The sequence below is a fragment of the Lactuca sativa genome, chromosome 9 (assembly GCF_002870075.4).
Source record: "Lactuca sativa cultivar Salinas chromosome 9, Lsat_Salinas_v11, whole genome shotgun sequence".
NCBI classification, from domain to species: Eukaryota; Viridiplantae; Streptophyta; class Magnoliopsida; order Asterales; family Asteraceae; genus Lactuca; species Lactuca sativa.
Window position 1 is genome coordinate 8004689 of NC_056631.2, and position 25044 is coordinate 8029732.

Consider the following 25044-nt stretch of genomic DNA (forward strand, 5'->3'; position numbering starts at 1 on the left):
ATCTATGATTTTCTTGCAGATTAAAGAAGCAGTACAAGCTCTGAGTTTTCTTGTTTGTAAGCATGTATGAGTTTGGTTTAAGGTCCTTATAAACCAATCAGATTCGGGGTTTGACCTAGATGCATGTATATACCAACCACATGTTTCTTTTTGTGTCTTTACTTCTTTGCCCTTGCTTTTTGAAGTGGTAGGTTTAGTCCCCACTTGACCTTTATTGATGACAGGTACAACTCCTCTGCACTGTGCCCTAAGCCTTTGACTGTCATTTTTTTTAAAGAATAGATTCCTTCTTGTTTCTAGTGCGTGCACATCAATTAACTCCTTTAATTCTTTTTTACTTTTAAACTTTTGCCCCACTGAGAATGACTGTATATGTACTGACCCAAGGCTGCACCTTTTTTCTTTTCCCAAATTTCTTATGAGAGCTCTTCTTTCTCTGTCTTGGTCTGATCCTTCATCCAATGATTCGAACTCCTCATTGTTGATCACTTCCATATCTTCAGGTTCATGACCATCATTAATACATGCTCCTTCAACATCACTTTCAACATTTAGAAAGAAGTCTGCCATGTCCACATCAACATCTTCTATATTGTTCTCCTCATCCATTATGTCATCCACTTTATCTTCATTTTCTGATTGTTTCCCATCATGATCATCACCTTCATCCTTTTCATACTCTTCATCACTCTCTTCAGATTCAACATCCCCTTCATACTCTTCAACATACTCATCACTTCCATTTAAATTTTCCATAAGGTTGTCAAAAAGTTCATTATATTGTTCATCATCATTAATGGGTGGGGTGTTGTAGCATCCATCAATATGGTCATTATCATGAACCCCAATCATCTCATCCCCTACATTAGCAATATTTGAAGTAAATGGATTGTAGCATCCTTCAACAACAGTTGCAGCCTCATGAACCTCCTTAACACCCTCATTAGTGTTTTCCTTCTCTTTTAAATCATCGATATCCTCTAAATTAAGCCTCTTGCTACAAGAACCTTCCTCTCTTTTTGAATTCCCAACTCTACCCCTTCTATACTCTGGAGAGAATGCATCAGTTTTACTCCCAAAAAGAATCAAAGACATGTACTCACCAATTGGTTCATCATTGACATGGTTCATATTTCTCAATGGAGATTCTACATGAACTTCAGCCTCATATTTAGCCCCTTGATCATCATTTTCTGGTAATTCCTCAATGACAACTTTACCCTTTGCATTTGGAGACATGAAGTATGTGAGTAGATTTGTCTTCCCATGTTCTGTGTACACTTCAATCAACTTGTTATTTTGAATAAATTTAGAAAGATTGATAACATCCTGATCATTCCCTAAAGCTCTAAGACCAAATTGAAAGTCACCATTGGGTATCCTGAAATGGTAGTATATCACTGGGGATTCAACACTCAATTCAATCATCCGTGGGTCTGGGTAACCTAGGTCAAGCATTATGGCATCAAGTTCATGTACAGAAAACTCATCTATGTCCACATAATCAACATAACGCACTTCACCTCCAGTATACTTTATGTCAGGTAACTTAGTAAACTTCCCACCATGATGAAGCTTAATACTAAACCATGTGGGTGCACCCGCTACAAGTCAAAATTGTACATGATAACAAAGTCAAAATTTGGCGGATTTTAGTATAAATCAAGGGTAAAATGAAAAATAGGAATGTTTAAGAAAACAGAGCAACTTACCATATAAGGATGATACGTCGACAACTTCATTTTTTGGTCTGATCTGCCACATTACGTACACCATTTCGACTTTATGACCTTGTCTCCTTTTGCTTCGATTAGGTTCTTTCGATAACGACTTTTTTTTTTGCAGGTTTAATGGAGCAGAAGGAAGAAGGAGGGAGGTGGGGAGTTGACGGGTGTTTGGGATTGTAAATGAGGGATAAAAGGTAGAAGGAACTGTTGACACTGTAAGTAAAAAGACAGAAATACCCTCACGTGCAAGGCACATGAGGGGGTTAACGGATGGAATTTAACGGGTGTTAAGTATAGGGACCATTCTCACAAACAAACCAGTCCAAAAGGACCACAAAACCAAAAAACTCGTGGTTTGGACTTTTTTCCTGAAAAAATGCAAACCACAGGGACCATTTTTGCAATTTTGTCTTAAAATTAATCATTTAATCCATAACAAAAATAAATAAATAAATAAAAGGAAAGTGTTGTCTCTCTCTCTCTCTCTCTCTCTCTCTCTCTCTCTCTCTCTCTCTCTCTCTCTCTCTCTCTCTCTCTCTCTCTCTCTCTCTCTCTCTCTCTCTCTCTCTCTCTCTCTCCTCTCTCTCTCTCTCTCTCTCTCTCTCTCTCTCTCTCTCTCTCTCTCTCTCTCTCTCTCTCTCTCTCTCTCTCTCTCTCTCTCTCTCTTGATTGTATATTAAGATGAAAAACTGCTGGTTGTGAAGAAGGGCGAGTATCAATGGCCACTCTTCTTTCATCCTCTCTCGTCTTCTCCAATCTCTCTCGGCCTTCTCTCTCTCCCTCTATCTCCTCCCTAGCTCTATCCTCCTCGTTTTCTCTATCTTCCTCCATCTCTGTCGCTCCTCACACTGTATCATCTTCATGGAGAAAAAAACCCTCTCTTTCTACCTTCACGGTGAAGGCTATTGCTTCAGAGAAGAAGAAAGTTGTGATTGTTAACACAAATAGCGGTGGGCATGCTGTGATTGGCTTCTATTTCGCTAAGCAGCTTTTGAGTTCTGGGCATGATGTCACCATTCTTACCGTTGGTGATGAGAGCTCTGATAAGATGAAGAAGCCTCCATTCACCAGATTCTCTGTTAATTCTAACTCCATTGTGTTTATATATATATATATATATATATATATATATATATATATATATATATATATATATATATATATATATATATATATATATATATATATATATATATATATATATATATATAATTCATCCAATAGTCGATAAAGTGAGAGAGATTTATTTGCAGGAAATTGTGGATGGTGGTGGTAAAACGGTATGGGGTGATGTTGGTGCAATTGGGACAGTTTTGGAGGGATTGACATTTGATGTTGTTTTGGATAACAATGGCAAAGATTTGGATGCTGTGAGGTTTGTTTTTCCAACATACTGATTTTGAGTCACAAATAATTCAGGCTTAAAGTCAATTAACACAATCTATATGGATTTGGAGTAAAATTTACAACCAATCAATCAAATTCGATTCTACTGGAATTCAATGATGATGGAAATGATTATTTGCAGGCCAGTGGCAGATTGGGCTAAGAGTGCAGGCGTAGGACAGTTTTTGTTCATAAGCAGCGCCGGAATTTATAAGCAAACCGAAGAGCCACCACATGTGGAAGGGGTGGGTACACACATCCTCATTCCTCAATCTTGAATCATTGCATAAACTGATTCGTTTTTACATAAAAAAAAAAGTCAAAATTGTAGTTTTTGTTCCATTTGTTAGCACGTGTTATGCAGAAGTGTTTAGTCTGATAAGTTTATAATGATGAATAAATACACTATTACAGGATGCGGTGAAATCCGATGCGGGTCACGTTTTAGTAGAAAAATACCTGTCGGAGGTTTTCGAAAACTGGGCCAGCTTTCGCCCACAATACATGATTGGCTCCGGCAACAACAAAGACTGTGAAGAGTGGTTCTTTGATCGTAAGTCTTGCCTTGCCTACTCAGATTTCTGGGCATTATATTTGAACAAACAAACCAGAGGTCGAGGGGGTAGTGTAGTCTCCTATTGACATCTGTTTTATGGAATTTCCACAGGTATTGTGAGGGGGAGGCCGGTTCCAATTCCAGGGTCGGGAATGCAGCTAACAAACATCTCACACGTAAGGGATTTATCGTCCATGCTAACAAAAGCGGTTGAGAATCCAAGTGCTGCAAGTGGGAATATCTTCAACTGTGTTAGCGATCGAGCCGTCACACTAGACGGAATGGCTAAACTATGTGCTAAAGCAGCAGGATTGCCCGTTGAGATCCTGCACTACGATCCCAAATCCATTGGGACTGATGCAAAGAAAGCTTTTCCTTTTCGTAATATGGTAAGACTAGTGGTAGTGGACTACCATTTTTTAATGCACCATTTGTCTAATTCATGATTTACTATTTGTTTTGCAGCATTTTTATGCGGAACCCAGGGCTGCAAAGGACATTTTAGGATGGGAAAGCAGCACCAATTTACCGGAGGATTTGAAAGACAGATTTCAAGAGTATGTCAAGATTGGGAGAGACAAAAAGACCATCAAATTTGATATCGATGATAAGATATTAGAATCCCTTAAAATCCCGGTTCCTGTCTGATCACCAACAGTTCTATGTTCCTTCAAATTTCCCATTCTTATAAATGTCATCAGATTGTTTTTTGCCTAATATTTCATCACGTGTATGTGTCAAATTTTACACCCAAAAAAAAGTCACCATAACAGTTTTGAACAAAGAAAAGTAAAGGATAAAACCGCAAAATACACAAAAACACGTCTACCATTTAATTATTTTTGTAATAAAATCATTTTACCTTTTTGACTTTTGAAAGAAAATCGGTGACCCTGTTTTCTTCTATGTTTGAACTATAGAAAAAGTCAAAAACACAAAAGTTAACTAAATTTGGAAAAAAACCATTTGCACCTTACTCTGTGCTCCAGCAGCTGTAATCTTTTAGCACAACAAACCTGAACCAATCAACGACTTTAGGATGGGTCTGACAAATTTCATTTCTAGAACAAAATTTCAAATTATAAAACGACAACAAAAGTCATAATAGAGTTGTAATAATAATACAAGTACCCAGCTTTATAGGTTTGAATAATATATAGATAGAAAACATATCATTCATCCTAACTCTTGATTAGATTCTAAATATACTGAATCCATCTTCTCCTACTCTTCCTGCTTGATCTCAAGATCCTTAAGCTTTGACTGCAACTCATCTTCATTAGCATCATCACCATCTTCATCATCATCATCATCATCATCATCATTATATTCTTCTCCTTCAGGGTCATTTTCGTCCAATGGACCGAGAACACTAGGAAAACTCTTGAATATCTCTTTCACATTATCAACCCCTTCATCCGATAAAAAGTTACCATTAATGTTCAGTAATTTAAACCCTGGTTTACCCACAACAGCCTGCGACAAAGCCCTAGCTCCAACCGTTCTGATTCCGTTTGTGCTCAGGTCAACTTCGGTCAACTGTCCAAACTCTTCTTTGAGTGAGTTAGCAATCACTATCACACCTTCATCCTTCAATTCATTCTCAGATAAAACCAATTTAATCAAAGTATTTTTCTTTGCGGTTATAACAGCCGCCAAAGCCGAAGCCGATTCCGATGTAATATCGTTTCCGGCCATCTCAAGAACTTCAAGGGGGGAATCGGAATCCTTGATTGCATTCACAAGAGCCAAAGTCCCCTCGTCCTCCAAATTCAAATAGCTAAAATACACCTCGGTGAGACTAGTAAACACTGGAATGGCTTTGCTTAATGCGATTCCGGCTTCGATTCCAAACATATTGTCACGAAGATCAATCTTTTTCAGATTGGGACAAGTCCCGAGTGCTTTAGATAATGCAACCCCGCCTTCGGAATCAACCCTCGTGGAGGAACACCGGAAGTCCTCCAGAATTGGTGATTCCTTCACGAGTCCGGAAATGGCAATCGCTCCTTCGTCTCCGGTCATGTTGTTATGAAAATGAAGGACTTTGAGTTTATTTGTTGATGGGATTAATTCACATACTGCCTTTGCAGCTTCCTCTGAGATACCATCATTCATCAAATACAACTCTTCAAGATTACTTTGTGAAGCTAAAAGCTTTTCAAATGCCCTTACACCTTTTTCACCTAAAGCATTATTTGAAAGGTTTAAATACCTAAGATTTGACCCTTCAAGAGCTGAGGCAAAAATGGTCATGACTTCAAGAGCATCAGCTTCTGGCCTCCCGGCGATAAAATCGGATAAGTCAACTTCGGTCAACTGTTCTTTCAGAGATGACAAAATGGGTCCAGCAATTCGGGCAGCATCCAGACCGAAACTTCTATTGCTAAAACATATCTTTGTGTATTTGTTTCCAGGTTCAGATAAAGGTTTTAGAAGTTCTTGAGCTTCATCTGCCTCAATGAAGGCTCGCTTTCCTCCAGAAATGTCAAAGAAGGTTTCATGGTGTGGTGTAACTGTATCTGGTATGGGTTCAGGTTCTTGATCTGTTTTTGGTTTAGGGCCTCTTTTGACAGCTTCCACCATGAGTTTACTGGATTCTTTAGCATAAGTTTGTACAGCAGATCCTCCATCACCATCAGGTTCCTTTTCAAAGTGTTGGTTTGCAATGGCAAAGGCTGATGACTCTATTTGCTTTGCCTCTTCTTCTGCTTCTTCCTTGCTTAAAATGCCATATTTTCTAGATAGAATAGATGGAGTTGTGAGATTTTTAACTATACGTTGCACAAGAACAAGCCTGGTGCCATGGCTTGGAGGCCACAGTTTAATTGAGCGCAGTTGATTTGGTGCAGTAGACTCCATATCAAACGAACCTGCAATAACACGATAAAATACAGAAGATTTAAATCTTGCGCTCGTGTTTTAATCCAGCACGACTTACTTAAGAAAGTTGTCAGAACTAATAAATCAATCACCCTAATCTCTAAAATAAAGGAAATGAACTAGCGAAATAGCTTAAATGATAATACTTTCGAACAAACGGTAGCGCTGTAACCTCGATACTAAGCCGTCAAAGTCGTTTTATCTGAAACAACTGATGTATATTTTCTGTAATGCATAAATTCAACATCGACTACATTTACCAATATCCTACGATTAGCTGAACTTTCATCCATTGCACAAAGGATTAAGTTAAGATTCTTCGGTTAACAACAGATTAAACTAAAACAGCAAAATCAATGGATAAGATAAAAAGAAAAACAAATCCGATTCAAAGTGCCCTAGTTTCCAGCGTCAACGGTCGTGTAGTAAAAGGATCCGGTCATTAAATTCATTAAACACAAACAAGATCTGAAAGAAATAAATGCTCTTTTCAGTGTAATAGGGCAAAAGAAATATGAAGAAAAACTTTACCGGTGGCGGTGCTGGTGGATAAGAAAGAGAAACGGCGACTGATGAAGTTTTCTCCTGTTGAAAACCGTCCGGAGCGGCTCTTTGCTCCGCCGGCAAAGACGAAAACCCTTTGCAGTAAGAAGAGGGCAATTCGAACTGCAAAGTGGGGGACTGTGAGTGTTTCCCCCGTGATTATGTTTTTGTAAGGAAGAAGGCACGTGGGCCCTAATGGACTTGGAGAAGAAGCGATACACCGATACGAATACGATTTCTTCTCTAGGCCGGGCTGCTGTCTTACAAGCCCATTTTATATTTTAGATATGGCCCATGGGCTATCCAACTCAGAAAAACACTCCACTACCACTAGGGTGTTGCTGCTACCTTTTTCATGTTTTTATTATTTATTAATATTTCTAAAGAAAGTGGTTGTTTATGTAAATTTTATTCCCTTTTTATCCCGGTCCGATTCTATCCGACTGATCCCTATTTATTCTCAACCCAACCTTTAATAGCTCTTTTGAAGAGTAAAATTATAAAATAATTACTCAAAATTACGTTGATCTTGAAATTTTGAATGAGCTCATTGTAGCCAAAAAAAAAAAATTATGTTTACATCATAGTCAGGGGCGGAGACAATGAGGGGGCTGCCGGGTGCTCTGCCCCCTCCAATCTCTTCCATAACTTCAACTAATAGGATATATATAATAGTCCATGCAGTAATCTTTTAGCCGACATTGGTTGTTAGAGAACCTCCTAATCATTTTCAAAAATCCAATTATTATTATATAGACAAATAATAAGCTCATTACAATTATGAAAAGAACTGAGGCCTAGTTGACTAAATTCTCATTGCATCAACTCCCATTTATTTTAATTTGCCTACATATAACCCCATTTATTTTTATTAGTGTTCGGAAATAGCTCTTGTAACTACTAATTAGTTGATATATTCGTTGGGTCTTTTTATTGTATTTTTCATCAATGAGGTTTCAATTAAAAAATTATTTCTCGCCTATATATTACCCCACTTATATTAATTTTCCTATATATTACCCCATTCATTTTATTAGTGTTTATAAATAGCTCTTGTAACTGCCAATTAGTTGATATACTAGTTGGGTCTTGTAGCGGGCTAATTAATCTTTAATCTGAAAAAATAAGATGTTATATTTAAGAGAGGTACATTAGATTCTTTGATTCATAATCCCCAAGAACAGTCTTTAATTTTAAGCTATTGATGTTCTTATTTAGACGATTTTTTCTTTATCAGTTTCTTATCCAGTTTTACAAAGCGTATTATATTATTCAGTTATAAAAAGTAATTTAATATTCTTATTATGATGTAAGCCCCCTTCAATCTAGAATCCTGGCTCCGCCCCTGATCATAGTTGCAAAAACAAAGATAATTACCTTACCTTGAAGGAAGTCGTATGCCTCCCCCTTTAATCCGTATATGGTGAAAGTTGCATGTCTTTTTCTCACCAAATGATATACTTGTTTTTAATGATTAATAATCTCTATCAATTTATACTAACTAAGGTGTATTCATGTACTTTTTATGTCCATGGTGTAGATTAAATTGAAAGTAAGTTTGTCATAATGGTGTTAGGCTCATTTAGTTGGAGTGGTCACCTCTTTGTGCCTATTACCATGACTAGCCAATTCTCTTGGATCCTTTGATACCAATGTTTTGTCCCGTGTGCTACGCATCCACTTTAAGCATCTATTTGAGATAAGGGTATTTTGGGAAAATCATAAATAAAGAGCATCTTATTAGTAGAGGGATAATTTAGGTATTTTACTTATTAAGTTTGTTATGCCAAAGTATTATAAGAGGATGGTTGGAAGGAGGGTGAAGGTATCTTTTTTCAAATTCTAGTCTTAGAACCCTTGGGAGAGGTTAGGCTCTCAAATCTCTACCAAATCATTAGGTTTATCTTGATTATTCTTGTGTTGGTTTGAATGTTTTAATTCAATACAGAGAAGCTTTTGTTATGGTTCTTGTTTATTGAGTTTATTGAGATATCGATTCAGATCATCCTCATTCAGAGAGAAGGTTTGGAGCACGCACTTGCCTCCTTGTCCCTTCATTCTCTCTCATTGTCCCCTCTTTGACTCATAACCTGGCCTATAAATAAAAAAAAACACATCTCCACCATTAGGAGGGACATCATATTCATCCATACTCAACTCTCCTTCTCACATACACTTATCAAGATGGTTTGCTTTAGTCTAGAGAAACTATCTTCGTTTATGTACTATCATATGTGATTTAATCGTCAGACTCTGCTCTTAAAAGGCAACAATCATCGTTGCGGCTAATTTTGGAGAGTACAACAGTAACGAAATATGGAAAATCAAACTCTAAAATCTTTTTGACATCACAGAGAAACAAAGATGAAATCTTTTATGAACCGAAAGGCAACTAATATTCATTATTAGTTATATTACTAAACAATAATATATAACATAATGGTTGATAAATAGATCAAACCATCTTCGATACAACAGCTACAAACAATTTTCTAAATGGTTCGATAAGTGTTCTAGTTTCACATATTTAAAAAAAAAAAAAAAAAAAAAAAAAAAAAAAAAAAATCATTCGATATGTATTCCAATAGTGGTATGATAACTGGAGTCATTACTGTTCTTCGACCAGTTGTCTTTGATTAATCCACATGCACCGTTGATCACATGCAATGGCCGTTGTACCTGAAGCTCCTCCTCGCCTGGAGCCACATTCATCAACGCGGAACAATACCTTCCAAACGTAGAAATGTCAACATACAGTCGAAAATCAATTCCAAACAGAAATTTCATCTCCAGTCTGTTCAATTCTGCTGTTGTCACTCCTCCCACTTTCGCATAATACGCATTATTAAAAAATCTGCAATAATTGGATGTTTAAGAAGGTCGATTAGGGATTTGGGAAGAAGAATTAAGAAGATCGATTAGGGACTTACGCTTCATCAACGAACTTTGTAGCTACCAATATGCTTGTGATCAAAAGACGATGAACATTAAGAGAAGTCAAAATGATATTTTGAGATTGGATGAATCTATCGATGTATATATGTGCAACAATGAAGCAAGAAGGACTGCAGCGAGAGTACTTAAAGATGCGATCCATGTATTGTTGAATGGTGAGTGTAGGTGCTCTTGAGCCATGGAAAACTGTAATATCAATGTCTTTTTTAGTAGTTTGCTCGTTCTGTTCAACCCATTTCTCAAGACATGAAGAAACAAGGGATACAACTTTTGGGTTTCCATATTTTTGTTTGAGGCCTAAAAAATTGCAGACTTTTGAGCCAATGGTGTCGTTTTCAAGTGTTAAAGCTGCTTCCTGCACTTATGAAAGCGGAATCGGTTACCATATATGGAAGAAAAATTAAAGCCTTTTAAAGAGCCGAGGGAAATTCACCATTACCTAATAAACTCGTATTCAATATACAAAATTTATTTATGACAACAAAGCAATGTCATGTCAAGAAACGATTTCATATTTAGAAGAAAAACAAGATTAGCTTGACCCATATATGTTGTAAGAACCATAAACTGATGATTAAAAGCAAAACCCACGACTAAAATTGCATAAAAATTCGGCAATGTGTTGCAAAAAACATATAGAAAGGGAGACCAGAGATAATCGTGACCATTTAAGCAAGTAAATAAGTAATTTTACTCGTAATCATGGATTATAGGATTCGTTGCAACTACTATGACTACTGAGACTTAATACCAACCAATCATCTAACCATAATGGAAGGAGGTTGGTTGCTCAAGACAATTAAAGTCACAATGATCATCAAATAAAAACACATCGAAACACCACTAAATGATTAAAAAAGCAAAACCCACATAGATATTTATGAACGTCAACGTGTTACAAGAAATACCCAAAAATGAAAAGCAAGAGAGAAATCAAAGAACATACAGAGGAGGTCCTTGAAGCATCCATGGTTGCCACGCCCACTACCCAAAAGTCAAATCATCGATCACCTATACATCATGATGTTCTATGTATGATGATGATGATGCATATGAGTAGTCCTTTACTTGAAGCAAGCATAAGCATAAACCCCTTTTATCTTCTTATAATAAGTTTGGTCACTTTCTCTTTCTCCCTCGAGATTGGTTGTCTAATTTTAGGTCAATTCACGTTGAAAAATAGGGTTTTTTTTTATTGATTGAATAATTTGTTGGTTTGCAATAATGGAATAGAATGGAGGTGTATTTAGGTGAATCAAGGAACATGAAAGCCGGTGGGTGTCGGTGGCCTTTATATTTTATTGAGTGAATTACAAAAATGGTCCATATGGTAAATAAGATATATATTAATTATGATTTAATAATGTATAAAATATATATATATGGATTGATAAGCGGATTTAATGGTGACGTTAATGTGTGCACGTTAGTTTTTATCAAAAGACTGTTCCATCAGAGTAATTAGTCCCCTGTCGACTCTTGTATAGGAAATTAGCAATAAGGGCATTAATCATGTTCGGAAATACACATTCTGTTGAAGAACTACAGCTGTGAATGTGATGCATGAAAAAAAACAACACAAACTGATTACTTTCTGTACATTTTCCCTTGAAAAAAACAAACCTAAATGGCTAAATCATCTCTCTCAGATTTCATTTCAGTGGTTTGCCAAGTATCTTCATAAAGTAATCACACATGTCTGGCAACATCCGCTTCATCAAACTACCATACCTGAAATTGAAACTTCCATTTTAAGTTTTTAACTAACCATCGCAAGTATTATTATAAATTAAAAAAAAATGTTAAATTGGTTTATTATATCTTACCATGGCTTTGAATTTAATTTGTCAAAGTGTTCCAAAATAAACAGAATACAAGCATCCTTTAAGGAGACAGCATTGAAGGCCTCTGATAAGTCATACATATATGCGACTTTGTCAAGCGTAATATCCTAATTAACAGCAGATACAGAAACAAGATGTTCATGTTAGCCAACAAAATCCATAACTGATGGATAGTTCCAATTCCATAACAGATATGAAAAGGTTACCTGTGCAATGGTGTATTCACAAAGACGCTTGAGCCCATCTAGAAGATATTGGTCGGCAGCTCTAAGGAGATCCTGGGCTATTCTCAGATCCACCTCCACTGATCCACTGTAAATGTACCTCATCATTTTCTCAAATGTCTCCCAACTTATATTTGGTATCTCAATATCTTTTGCATCTCTCTCCTACAATGCAACCAAACCACATTCATAAACACACACACATATATGATACTACATGTTTCTAGTTTGAGACTAACCCTGTAACCACCATCAAACATTGCCCGAAACGCATCAGAAGAAGCAAGCAGGCAGATTCTGTGAGCATAAAACCGTTTCCCTGATATCATACCAAACAAACATTCTCAGCCACATCCATTACTTAATTTTTACTTTTTTTAAAAACATATCATATCATATGTGTACCTTCAATCAGGAAGGTTACATCAGAAAGTGTAGGGTTGTTCACATACTGCTCACCCAAATATACCTGCAATGCAACAACAGTAAGAACCACAACCAATGATCAAAATTGAAAGCTTCAGGGACCAAAAATGTAATTATCTCTAAGAAAAAAAGAAAAAAAAAAGGAAAGCCAACTTGAGATATTGGAGATGATGGTCCTGCTGCATCCACAGGATTAAGTGAAGTAGCTTTTTCAGCCAGCTTTCGCAAAGCAACGCAACTATCTTCTTGATGTTTTGAATTGCTTGATTGGAAAAGCTCCAAAAGTATATCCAATCCTGAAAGGTGTCATCAAATATATATATAAAGAAAATGTGTAATTACCAATATGTCACTCAAATTTTAACAAAGAACAGACTGTTTTTACCAATGCTATCCACAAATATTGATTTCTGGTCATCAGGCGAACAGAGATGTGCAAGAGCCAAGGTGACTCGTCTTTGAACATTCCTCTCAGAACTACGCATTAGGTACAGCAAATGACTCAACACCTGACACAACAAATAGTAATACCATGTCATGTGTGATTGAAAATTTCAATTAAGAATCCTACATATTATCTACCAATAATTACCCTTCCATGAATCTTCTCCTCCAACCTCTTCAATGTCTTTGCTACACATTCCCGAGTTGGCTGCACAATAAATATAAACTCATGAATTCAACCAAGTAATCTGTCCCAGAAGTCAGGCTTATTATTTTAAAGGGTGTGGAAAGACATTGGTGATGACTGATATGATAATTCATAAGTAAAGTAATTACTTGAACAACAAATTCACCATCCAGCAGCTTTTGAACACCACCAACTCTTATCAGATCAGCAACATTATCCTACAAAAAAGATTTTACCATAAGTTGAAGGGTAACTATTGGCTACAGATATTATATTGGTCTAACTTTATACAATGTTCAAGGTTTTACCTCATTATCTGCAAGTCCATACAAAGCAAATGCAGCATTGTGTTGCAGAGTACCATTTCTGGAATCTAAAAGTTTCAATAATGGAACAATGCCACCACTATGTGCAATACCAGCTTGATTGTGAGTGTCCTGATAGATGACAATAAAAGCATCATTTAAAAAAAAAACTGATTTTTTATCATAAATGTTATAGCAATAAATATAAAAGAAAATAACTAAATTCATGATGTACCTGTGCCAACCTCCCAAGTGCAAAAGCTGACATTTCCTTCAGTTGAGCTTCTGGAGACTGCAACATATCAATTAGTGGACCAACAGCACCTCTTTGAACTATATGTACCTGAAAAAGTAAAGTTTTTGGTTATGTGGGTTATGGTGATAACCAAATTTAAGCATAAAAAACAAATTTTTTTTTATTGTTAGATATACAGTTACAACACAATAGCATCATTTGATAAATGATAAAAAATTGAGAAACCTTGCAGTCTGTATCAGCAGCAGCAAACTGTCCAAGTAGTAATGCAGCTTCTCTTTGGCTCTCTGAACAAGTTGAACTGCTGACAAAAGATAAAATTAAACAAGACCAAAAGAAAGTGAGCAGAGGTTGCATTAGTCAATAGAGGGGTATTATGGTACCTAAGCAATTCAATTACAGGCTGCAATGCTCCAGCAAGGAGAACTTCCTTCTTTATATTTGGGGATGAGTGCACAAGGTTGCCAATCACACCAACCTAAGAGACCATTCAAAAGTCAATAGATAGTCAAAAACATACTGAAATATCTAATGCAATGGATGTATGCACACTAATTGGTATTTAAGAAATGGTACAGAAACTAACTGCTTCGTAGTGTATAGCAGCATCTTCTGAATGAAGCATTAGAACAAGGGTGGGCAGAGCATTACATTCCACTATCTGCAAATGTTTCATGGATATATTAGAAAAAATTTAGTTCTTGATCCCGAAAAGAAGCTTCACTAAATTATAGAAGCATCAACCTGGTTTTTGTTTTCATCATTTTTGAAAGCTAGTGTACGCAAGGCCCCCGCTGCAGCTCTTTGCACTTTTGCATCACTGGATTCTAACAATTCAACAAGTGGAGGAATGCCGCCTTCAACCCTAAACATGAAAAAATGTGATGAACTAAAGGTACTAAAATAAATGAATAGCAGCTGAAAAAGATGGAGGGAAACAGACCTAACAAGGGTCTTGATGCTGCTATTTTCATGAGCAAGGTTGGTGATTGCATCAGCTGCTTTCCTTATGGCACCATTCAGTGCTCGAGAACTTTGGCCATCCAAGCGTCTCTTAAGAAGACCAACCAGATGAGGTAAGGCTCCAGCATCCACTATGCGTTGTTGATGCTCAGGCTGTTAAAACAAAGTGGAGGTTTTTTGAAAGTGTTCAGAAATTGTTTGTGAACAGATTCAAGAGGAAACAATCTATCACCATTAATAACAGTAATTTTATTAAATATAATCTTTCGGATTCTCCTTTATTTTAATTGACAAGGTTATGCAATTCAAATGAGTACCTACCTTAATGGCAAGAAGTCCAAGAGTAAAAGCACTTCCTTTTTCCACCTCATGTTCATACGGTATTGTGCCAGTAACAACCTCTTCTGGTGACTGTGGCGCTTGAAGATGCCGTACTAGGGCTGGAACAGCACCAGATTCGACGATCAAGTTCACAATATCCTCTGAAAACAAAATGAAAAATCTTAGCGAATAATAAATAAAAGCAGGGGTGCCATTAATTATTCAACTTAGCAGCTTTGCTAACACAAATCATTAGCCAGATACTCAACAAAAAGTCAAAACAATCAAGAAACACAAAATTAAATATAGAAGGATCAGTGATCACACGAAGTAAGAATAAAATCTAAAAACGAAATTTAAGAGAACATGTAATGAATATATTAAGAACTCGTCGGCAAAGTATTCAATTTATTTGCAGTAATAACACAAAGCATCAGCAGCTACCTAGTCGCCAAAAAGAAATTTCCGTTGAGCAACACGATATTAAAAGGCGATAAGAACGGATAAACATACCTATATGTGTAAATATATATCACACGAAGTATAAATAAAATCTAAAAAACGAAAACTAAGAGTAGGTGAAATGAAAGATATTAAAAATTCGTCCGCACGTTAACACAAAACTACAAATCTAAATCTTGCACAATAACTACTAAATTATAAGCAAACGAAATCAAATCAAATTACGCTGCGTAAAGTTGAAAAACAAAACTCAATAAGAAAAATCCAAACCGTTCTTTGCGAACTCGGAGAGGGCGTGAAGTGAGCGTTTGACTAGGGCACGATCTGCTTCACTCGATGAGAAAGTAGAATCGAGTACTTCAACCTGAGCACGAATTCCATATAATAGATCTTGTTGAGAAACGTCGTCTGTAGAAGAAAACTTATGATCTACGATTAATTCGTCCTCCAGCTTCCTCTTCAGGCTCCTTCTACCGGAGTTAGTAGGTTGTTCATGGCGTCTCCGATCCTCCGCCATGAGAGATTGAATGTAGGGGTAAATTGGGGAAAGAGAAGTTACGTTTTACAAGAGGAGTGTGTAAAAGTGAAAATGAAATGGGAGAAAGCAATTTCGGAGGTTAAAATAAATGAATTAGAAATTCAACGCCCGCCCTTGAATATGTGTTTTTCCCCTCTCTTTTTTGAGATTTTCGTGCTAACGTACACTCCCGCTCTAAATATGTTGCCGAATAAGATGCTAATCTGCGCGCTGCATTTTTTGTCAACTTAAATAATACAACTAATTTTCATTTACTTAATGTTAACTAGAAAGGTTACCCCACTACGCGGGGCCATAAACTTTCAATATTGTTTCCGAATCGATAAATATAATAGACGTAGAAAATGCAAAGATGAAAAGCCTGAAGTTTGTCCCGGGCCGTTTTTTTCATGTTTTTATGAAAAAATGCAAGGTTCTAAAAAGCTCTCGATGGCGTGTCATGACTCCAAGGCTTGTACCTGCCGCTAAGGTTTATCAAAACGCCACCTTAACTCATATATGTGTATAAAATAGAATAATAGTTGAAAAATATATAAAAATATTAATTATATATAAAATTGTCGCCTTAAGTCACGCCTTACAAACGACGTGGTTTGCCAAATCTCGGAAAAGCTTGAGGTTTGACATAGCCGACAAGTCACGCCTTACGTTATTTAGAACCTTGAAAAAATGTAAACGTTTTGATTGAAAGATCAAAAGTTTCAAAACGGTTAAAGAATTAAAGGGGTAGGAATTAGCAAATTTTTAGAAAATGGATCAAAGTTGTCAAACCGTTAAAGTTTTGTGGCCAAACTTTAAATATTAAAAGGTTCCTAAAAAGTGTAAAAATTTGAATTGCAAGGACCAAAAATGTCAAAATAAGTAAAGAATGAGAAGCAAAGTGCAAGGACCATTTCTGCCAAAAAATGTCAAGTTTACTATTCCTAAGCTTCATATCTTTAATATTGTTTACGAATCAATAAATATAACAGACGTAGAAAGTGCAAGGATGAAAAGCTCGGAGTTTACCCCGGACCGTTTTTTTCATGTTTTTATGAAAAAATATAAACGTTTTGACTGTAACGATCAAAAGTTTCAAAATGGTTAAAGAATTAAAAGGGTAGGAATTAGCAATTTTTTAGAAAATTGATCAAAGTTGTCAAACCGTTAAAGTTTTGTGGCCAAATTTTAAATATTAAAAGGTTCCTAAAAAGTGTAAAAATATTGATTGCAAGGACCAAAAATATCAAAATAAGTAAATAATGAGAAGCAAAGTGCAGAGACCATTTCTGCCAAAAAAATGTCAACCTTACTAATCCTAAGCTTCATATATATATATATATATATATATATATATATATATATATATATATATATATATATATATATATATATATATATATATATATATATATATTATTTGATACACTTGTATCATATGGTAACGATATGTAATTAGGTATAAAATTCTATATTACATGGTTTTATTTACAAAATATATATATATATATATATATATATATATATATATATATATATATATATATATATATGAAATTTTAAACATTTGATAAGTTTGAGTTTATAAAAAAAAAAAAATTAAAAATATTGAATTATTAAAGTTAATGTGTTTTTTTTTTAAATTAAAAAAAAAATAGATAAATAAACAAGGGAAACTAATGACTTTGATTTAGAAGTTTAAAAATTAAAAGGAAAGTCAATTAAGAAAAGTGAATTGCATTTATTATTGTATTTATTGCAATTAATATATTTAATTTAATTAAATTTTATGTGAAATTTAATAAATATGACACAATCACAAGATGTCATATGGAAATTTTTATTTGAAAATAACCACAAAATGGCATGTGTCAAATCAATGAAAGTGTGATATGTGTCAAAAAAAAAATTATTTATTAGATTAGATATTTACATACAATTTACTGACAAAAAAATATATGTTGTATAAACTGATAAAATATTATAACTATGATGCATTTTTTAAGGTTTTTTTTTTTGCAAAAAAAAAAAAACATTTTTATGCCTTTTGTTAGTGGACCGACAGGCTAGAGCTCATAATGAGTCTATTTCGGTTCGTTTTGCCTTCAAGCCATTTAATAAATAGGTTAAAGATTTCAACATAACTAAACATGTTTACTTGAATGGATTAAGATTTTCAACCGGTCCAACATGTTGGAAATATTTTGATGTGATTGTCACTTCAAATAAGTTGAGTATCGATTTAAATTTTCTAACAAACATTATCATAATGTTTAAGGTTGGAATGATACTGAAGATTCAACAAGTGCTTGAAGAATCAGATGTTGGAACACTTGAAGCTTACATGGAGCACCTGTTGTTGACATGGATCATTTGTTGAAAGCTAGTTGAATCATCATGATCTCGAATGGCACATCTAGATCATATGTGGAGCATCAAGGCATTGATGGGTCATTTGGAATATTTATGGCTCATTAGAAACATTATCAGAATGTTTAAGGTTGGAATGATACTGAAGATTCAACAAGTGCTTGAAGAATCAGATGTTGGAACACTTGAAACTTACATGGAGCACCTGTTGTTGACATGGATCATTTGTTGAAAGCTAGTTGAATCATCATGATCTCAAATGGCACATCTAGATCATATGTGGAGCATCAAGGCATTGATGGGTCATTTGGAATATTGATGGCTCATTAGAAACATTGTTGACTCATCCATAACTCTATGACCCAACAAGAGTTGATGGCTCAACAAGAATACTTGGTGGCTCAACTCAAGTCAATGGATCAACATGATCACATTGATGGCTCAACAAGACTACACATGGCATATCATGTACAATGAAGGCACGTCCAAATGCTTAAAGGAACATCAATTTCGTCCATGTTCCATCATGAACATGTGGTTGTACATCTTCAAGTTCAAGTAACAGTCTAACACTCAAGTAACAACTCAACTTGGTCAACAACACTTATGGAAGTTGATGACATCTAAGAAGACAATTGAGCAACATGATGCTCATGTTGCTCATCAATTTTTCAATGTTGATAAAGAAGGTTCAAGAATTATGAAGACTCATAACTTGGATGGAACCTAACGGAATACTAACGGAATTGGAATATTCCATCCATTATCCGTTAAGTAGGGCAAAGGTGTCAACTAATGACCAAGTCATGATGACGTGTCAACACCTGATTGGTCAAGCCATGTCATGGGCTTTTCCAAAACCTATAAATAGGCCCTTTGGGGTTCATTATAAAGTTGCTCGTCATTGCTCATTTCAGATCATTATGCACAATTGTTGTTTAGATTAGTCTTCAGAGAGCCATTTGAGTGTTTTAGCTTGTCTATCATTCAAACACTTGTAACTGAATCTTGATGAATATGAGACACTTTTGAATCATTGTTCTTGAACATATAAAAAACGTTTTTATCGTTAACTTTGTGATTCACAACTCTTTATTTTCCGCATTACTTGCCACTTGACAATTCTGAAACTCTGTTTCAGTATTTTCAACACTTTGACTACTCTAGTATAGGTTTACTGAATTTTTCTCATTTATTCACAACATATTAGATAATTGATTACTATTAGGTTGACTTGTTTATAAATTTCAAGCTCACCAATTTGTGGTTAGGTAGCATGAGGCGTGATTGAAAAAGTGAGGTCCATAGTTTGTAGTGTTGCCGACACTAAGATTCGGTTAGAGTTGGAATTATGGTTGCATTTATTCTAAATATATATTAGAATATAACATTTACAATTATAATCAACGTATTAAATAACATTACTCAAAATTTAAATATAAAATTAAATACATATTAAATTTAAATCGGGTTGTGTTGGCTAAAACACGTACTGACAAGTATACAAAGTCGTGCAAAATAATATAATTGTAAGACCAAATATTGTACTCACATGACAATCTATCTCAATGTAAGATAAATCATATAAATGTTGGTTAAAATGGTTTGGTTTGATTAAACTAATGACAACTAACTTTTTAAAACTAAGATAAAATAGAATTACCAAGCAACCAATACTCTAAGACCATCTCCAACATATCTCTATTTTCCCTCATAAAAGGTATAAGAAATAAGGTAAATAGCGTTTCATATTTAACCCTATTTTATTTTTACCCCATTTTTTACCCCAAAAAATATATTCTTAGAATATTTCACTTTTATAACGTATATATATTGTCAAATACATCACTCTACAAATTAAATTTTAAGAAATATATATTATATTTTTTCATTTTAAAAAATATTAACAATTATATTATCATAAATAAAATGTTTATATATAATAAATTTAAATTAATAATTACGTTATTATAAATAATTATTAAATAAATGAGATTATATTTATAATAAATATATCAAAATCACGATCATATTTGATTATTATATTTTATAAATTATGTTATCATGTTCAAAGTCTTTAGTATATATATATAATTTTTTTATATGAATTAGATAAATAAATATTAAACTCTATATTTATGATTAATTAATATAAATTAGTATATAACATGATATTATAAATATTAAATACTACATTTAAATTATAACTAGTAGATAAAATTAAACTAGAAATATGAAATAAAAATGAGAGAGACTAAAATTAGCAACTGAAACTTCAACTCCATTTTTGGAGACATGAAAAATATTCCCCCAAATATGGGGAATATTATTCATATATCTAAAAATGAAGATGGAAATGGGGTATGGTTGTGTAACGCCCTGTTTTGAATCATTTCTCATTATGTGGTGGTGATTAAGGAGTGGGTATTAACATACTTAGAACCCTTTAAGAATTGAGTTTGGGCTCATTTGGAGGTGGATGATGTAGTTTGGATGATCCGGGTGTTCAGTTTGTGTTTTGGAGCCCAAGGGTATCGGTAAAGGCGTTGGTTCGGGCTTTTTTTGAATTTTGGATTTAATTTTGGTTGGTTTTTAGACTAAACAATGTTTTATAGAGGTGCAAGGCTTCTCGTTACCTTTTTCGTGGATATAAAGAACGTCGAAAACGGATAAGGGATGCAAAGCTATGACCATTTGAAGTTAGAGGGGTGTTGGGCCAAAACGGGTACGCATGGCGTACACAGGAATTTGGACGCGGGTGCATTTAGGAACGCGCTACGTTCGTCGGGCCAGATTAAAACCCTAATATAGGGTCTTGGACCCTATTTAAAGACCTTAACTCCCATCCAACCCTCGTTTCCCTTAGCCTTCATCCTCTCTAACCCTAAGAACAAAACCTTAGGCTCCATTTGAGTGATTATTGAGCTTCAAAGTGATTTATGTAATTATGTGTGTGTTTAGTGCTTGATGAAGAAGAAATAACTTCTTAAAGAGTCATTGCTTGACTTGGAGCTTTTGGATCCAGGCTTTGTGCACCTACATCTATCTTCTGGAGGTATAAAGTCTCAACCTTGACAACTCTTTCATGTAGATCTAGCTAAGTGGTATTTTGTTATGGTTTTGGTCCCTTTGAGGTGGTTCTTGTGAGTAGAAGTTACTCCATAACCTTTGAGCTTCATTATTTGGTCCTTGTTGAGGTTACGGAGTCATAAAGTTTGGATCTTGATGGGTATAAACCTTCCATGCTTGATTTGGTAGTCATTTGATGAAGTTTGGGACTTAGGGTTTTGATTTGGGTCCCATTGAGTTATGTTAAGTCATAAAGTTTGAAACTTTATGACTTAAGAAGTCCCTTGAAATCAAATCTGGAAGTTTGGATTGAGCTCTTAAGGTATTAAGAAGATTTTAAGACATTTTGGGGTGATTTTGACCTTTGGGGTTCATCTTCGGTGTTGGGCTTCATTAAGCTATGCAAAGGCTTAAAGCCTTTGACTTTATGGATTAAGTCACTTATTTTGAGCTACTCTGATATTTTGGACGTTTGGCTTAAGGGATTAAGCCATCGGATTAAGACGTTGGAATTTGACGGGAACACTGTGCGTTCAGCTGATGAACGCCATACGTTCGTCTGATCAAATGGGTATCGGGTTTAATGGATTTGGACTCTTTGGAATGGGCTTCGGTTGGGCTGGGTTGTTTCTTTAGGATATGAATATCTGTTTGGGCTCTGGTTGGGCCTTAGGACTTTAAGTAGGCCTTATGTTTGGTTTGGGCCTCGGACTGTGTTGTTGGCCCATTAGTGGGCCTTGGGCCAAGTATGAGTTGGGCCCATTAAAGAAAGGGTAAATTATTCTTTTATCGTATGAGTCAGGACTTACGAGTTAAGACCACAGTTAATGGATTATGGCATAATTATTAATTGAGAGTTATTTGATGTTAGTTGGTGCAAGGTTATCCAGTTCGGCAGTGCAAATAGTCATTTACGTATCAACGGATTGAGGTGAGTTTTTCCTCACTGTACTTAAGGGCTAAGGCACCAAGGCCGACCCTTTGAATTGTTATCCTGATTTTCGTATGATCGAGTACTGTAGTGAATTGTTAGATCTGCATGTTATCTGTTCTGGCTATATGTTTACCGGTCGCATGTGTTAATGTAGTGTGGTTGGGTTGAGACTGTATTGCTTTATGTTGCCAACCAACAAACCATATAATATTTATATTGGTATGTTATATATATCTTTATATGTTATGTACATGCCAACATGGTTTGTGTGTGGTTGGGTTGAGGCAGTCCTGCTTAGTGCTGAAGGCCAACAGACCCAGGTCAGTCCGGATAGGCTGAAGGCCAGTAAGGCGTACCAGTCGGGCTGAAGGCCTGAAGAACGGTCCAGACAGGCTGAAGGCTTTGTATGCATGTTGTTTGTTGGTACATGTTATTTGTTGTGTGTTGGTACTTTAAGGGAACTTACTAAGCTTTGTGCTTACAGTTTTAGTTTATTGTTTCGGATGCTCCTTATGATTTTGGTAAGGCGAATGCGTGATCGTAGACATCCTTGGTTTTCTACGGATTGGATCTTGGGAGACTCTGATTTTAAATCATGTTTTGGGAAACAATGTTTTTATAAACACTTTTGTTAATAAATGGGTTGTTTTGAAAAGTTTAAATTTGCTGAATTTTTTGGGATGTTTCAAGTTGGAGGATAATGGGTGGAAAATGGGGAAAAATTAAGTTTGAGGGTGGGTTGGAGATGCCTTAAGGCATACTAAAGAAAATTCAGTAACACGTACTAAAACAAAGTGACTAAAAGAGGGCAAACATGCAATATGTGATTTAGCATACAAGATGGAAAACGAGGTTTAGTTGACATTTACGGGTCCATGATTCATATCATGTAATTAAATCACTTACACAATTATAGTGCTAATAAATTCGTAACACCCCTCACATAGGTATGCTTGAGTTAGCCTTTAATAATATCTTTCAAAATAATTTCAGAGTTTTAGTTTGCAGAAAAACGATTTCCAAAGTTAAAATCAAACAAGTTACAAAGTTCAAACGTCGATAATGGTTCCAATTAAAAATTTCCAAACATTTAGCGGTTTAACACAACAATTCATGCGATAGTGCTACAATTGATATCAAAACAAAGGTTTAAGTAGATATTACAAACCAAAAGTCTTCTAAATATCCAAAATTTCACAAGTCTCACAAGCTTCATACATTATCTACTAACATACAACAGTTTATCAACAAGTGATTTAGGCTACGGGGAGCCTAGTGAGTACAATCTCAAGGTTAGACATTACGGACGATGCATGAGTGAACATTATGGTTCATACACCAATGTACAAGCTCGTACCATCTCAAAACAACAAAACCAACATCAAAAGTCAACTTAGGGGTAAAATATTACACTGATCAAAGTACAGTGTCATTTGGGTAAATTACACGAATGGTCCCTATGGTTTGAAGTCGTTTACACGCTTGGTCCCTAACTATTTTTTTAACCCTGACCGGTTGACCGTCCCTAAAATTTGATTTTGTTGCGAATTTCGTCCTTACTATACCTAAATTGACTATGTTACCCTTAATCCATTTATTTTTATTTAATCGGTTGTTTTCTATTATTTGAAAAATTAACAAAAAGAAAAGAAATGTGTTTCTTTCCTTCAAGTCCAGTTCCTATCTCTCTCCCATCACGTCTCTCTCACTTCTGATGACCACGTCCGACAGTCACTCGTATTTCATGTCCGACGACTATAACAACCACCGATATCGAGCTCCAGAACCCCGACGAACAGAAGCCCCTTTGAATACATCAATTTTTGAAAATACAAACCCTATCCTGGCAAAATCCTGATGACTCAACGTATCGGGGACCCATCTTTCCCCTTCCTGAAGCGAATCATTTGTGCTCACAAGCATGAACACTCATACCTGGCCCAATCAGCCTCAGGCTGGAATACCATGCATGCCTGCGACGGGTCCGGTCATCCCTATGATGGAATACCTCGTATCATGCACATGTTTGGCTCAATCAACCCTCGGGTTGGAATACCAAACATGTCAGGTCCAATCAATCATAGGGCCCGATCATCCTCAGGATGGAATACCCTATATTGGGATACCACTATAAACATAACTCGGCTCTAAATCCCTAACTTGAGATCCAAGGTTCTATCCTTGCATATCGTCCAAAATCCTCTTATTCGTCGCAACCGATTACAGCTTACCCGAACCTCAGCAATACATCCATTCTGAAAGCACTCCCACAGGAGTGATAAACTATTATGATCTCTAGGCTCACAACTTCAGACTGGAATGCTCCTAATAACCTATCGACATTGTCGTTTTCTCGTCAGTTGGACAATCCTTCGGGCCAGAAGGTACTGTCCTTCCTCCGTTGCCCAAAAGGACTAATCAGCGTTCCTCACATCACCAAACTAGTATTGTAATATTGAAACTATACCATGCATGATTCCCTTTTGGAACAAGTTGCTACCCAATAGTTTACAGGCTCTCCTTCATGACCACCGACAGTCCCTACGGGCACTCTATAAGTGATAACCCACAAGCACATATAGCGTATGATTCCACATGTTATTATTACAAAGCAGCATGTTTAATACCAGAACGTAGATCTAACAGAATACACGCAGAGTCTTCAGCATAAC

General features: G+C 35.6%; 4 protein-coding genes across 5 annotated transcripts; 1 reads left to right on the forward strand and 3 right to left on the reverse strand.

Moving 5' to 3' along the window:
• The first annotated feature begins 2413 nt into the window (after window positions 1-2413).
• On the forward strand, window positions 2414-4388 carry LOC111886360 (chloroplast stem-loop binding protein of 41 kDa a, chloroplastic). The gene is made up of 6 exons (XM_023882589.3): window positions 2414-2805; window positions 2981-3102; window positions 3256-3358; window positions 3528-3666; window positions 3781-4058; window positions 4135-4388. The coding sequence occupies exons 1-6, from the start codon at window positions 2446-2448 to the stop codon at window positions 4315-4317; spliced, it is 1185 nt and encodes a 394-aa protein (XP_023738357.1). The 5' UTR covers window positions 2414-2445; the 3' UTR covers window positions 4318-4388.
• Window positions 4389-4722: 334 nt separating this feature from the next.
• LOC111886358 (RAN GTPase-activating protein 1) lies at window positions 4723-7249 on the reverse strand. The gene is made up of 2 exons (XM_023882588.3): window positions 7084-7249; window positions 4723-6542 (listed from the first exon to the last, which is right to left on the reverse strand). The coding sequence occupies exon 2, from the start codon at window positions 6529-6531 to the stop codon at window positions 4894-4896; it is 1638 nt and encodes a 545-aa protein (XP_023738356.1). The 5' UTR covers window positions 6532-6542; window positions 7084-7249; the 3' UTR covers window positions 4723-4893.
• A 1966-nt stretch (window positions 7250-9215) lies between these two features.
• Window positions 9216-11299, reverse strand: LOC111886418 (cyclin-U4-1). Its single transcript, XM_023882662.3, has 3 exons — window positions 10997-11299; window positions 10026-10405; window positions 9216-9949 (listed from the first exon to the last, which is right to left on the reverse strand). The coding sequence occupies exons 1-3, from the start codon at window positions 11018-11020 to the stop codon at window positions 9661-9663; spliced, it is 693 nt and encodes a 230-aa protein (XP_023738430.1). The 5' UTR covers window positions 11021-11299; the 3' UTR covers window positions 9216-9660.
• Window positions 11300-11502: 203 nt separating this feature from the next.
• On the reverse strand, window positions 11503-16126 carry LOC111886417 (ARM REPEAT PROTEIN INTERACTING WITH ABF2). 2 transcript variants are annotated; one of them, XM_023882659.3, is made up of 18 exons: window positions 15753-16126; window positions 15021-15181; window positions 14680-14852; window positions 14481-14601; window positions 14323-14397; window positions 14120-14214; window positions 13962-14037; window positions 13716-13823; window positions 13484-13612; window positions 13325-13393; window positions 13137-13196; window positions 12930-13053; window positions 12698-12840; window positions 12524-12587; window positions 12358-12437; window positions 12101-12283; window positions 11877-12001; window positions 11503-11793 (listed from the first exon to the last, which is right to left on the reverse strand). In XM_023882659.3, the coding sequence occupies exons 1-18, from the start codon at window positions 15997-15999 to the stop codon at window positions 11703-11705; spliced, it is 2124 nt and encodes a 707-aa protein (XP_023738427.1). In that variant the 5' UTR covers window positions 16000-16126; the 3' UTR covers window positions 11503-11702. The 2 variants fall into 2 exon arrangements, with proteins under 2 accessions (XP_023738427.1, XP_023738429.1); XM_023882661.3 differs by having other exon boundaries at window positions 11503-11781; window positions 15753-16122.
• Between the last annotated feature and the right edge of the window lie 8918 nt (window positions 16127-25044).

Bases quoted from the DNA above. Each gene is read 5' to 3' on its own strand.
- LOC111886360 (XM_023882589.3), top strand. From the start codon at position 2,446: ATGGCCACTCTTCTTTCATCCTCTCTCGTCTTCTCCAATCTCTCTCGG. The intron at 2,806-2,980 runs GTTAATTCTAAC...ATTTATTTGCAG, and splicing joins CTCCATTCACCAGATTCTCT to GAAATTGTGGATGGTGGTGG. The intron at 4,059-4,134 runs GTAAGACTAGTG...TTTGTTTTGCAG, and splicing joins CTTTTCCTTTTCGTAATATG to CATTTTTATGCGGAACCCAG.
- LOC111886418 (XM_023882662.3), bottom strand. From the start codon at position 11,020: ATGGATGCTTCAAGGACCTCCTCT. The intron at 10,406-10,996 runs GTATGTTCTTTG...TCATAAGTGCAG, and splicing joins ATGCTTCAAGGACCTCCTCT to GAAGCAGCTTTAACACTTGA. The intron at 9,950-10,025 runs GTAAGTCCCTAA...CAATTATTGCAG, and splicing joins ACAAAGTTCGTTGATGAAGC to ATTTTTTAATAATGCGTATT.
- LOC111886358 (XM_023882588.3), bottom strand. From the start codon at position 6,531: ATGGAGTCTACTGCACCAAATCAACTGCGCTCAATTAAACTGTGGCCT.
- LOC111886417 (XM_023882659.3), bottom strand. From the start codon at position 15,999: ATGGCGGAGGATCGGAGACGCCATGAACAACCTACTAACTCCGGTAGA. The intron at 13,613-13,715 runs GTACATCATGAA...GTCATCTATCAG, and splicing joins CACTTGGGAGGTTGGCACAG to GACACTCACAATCAAGCTGG. The intron at 12,438-12,523 runs GTACACATATGA...GTATGATATCAG, and splicing joins TGTAACCTTCCTGATTGAAG to GGAAACGGTTTTATGCTCAC.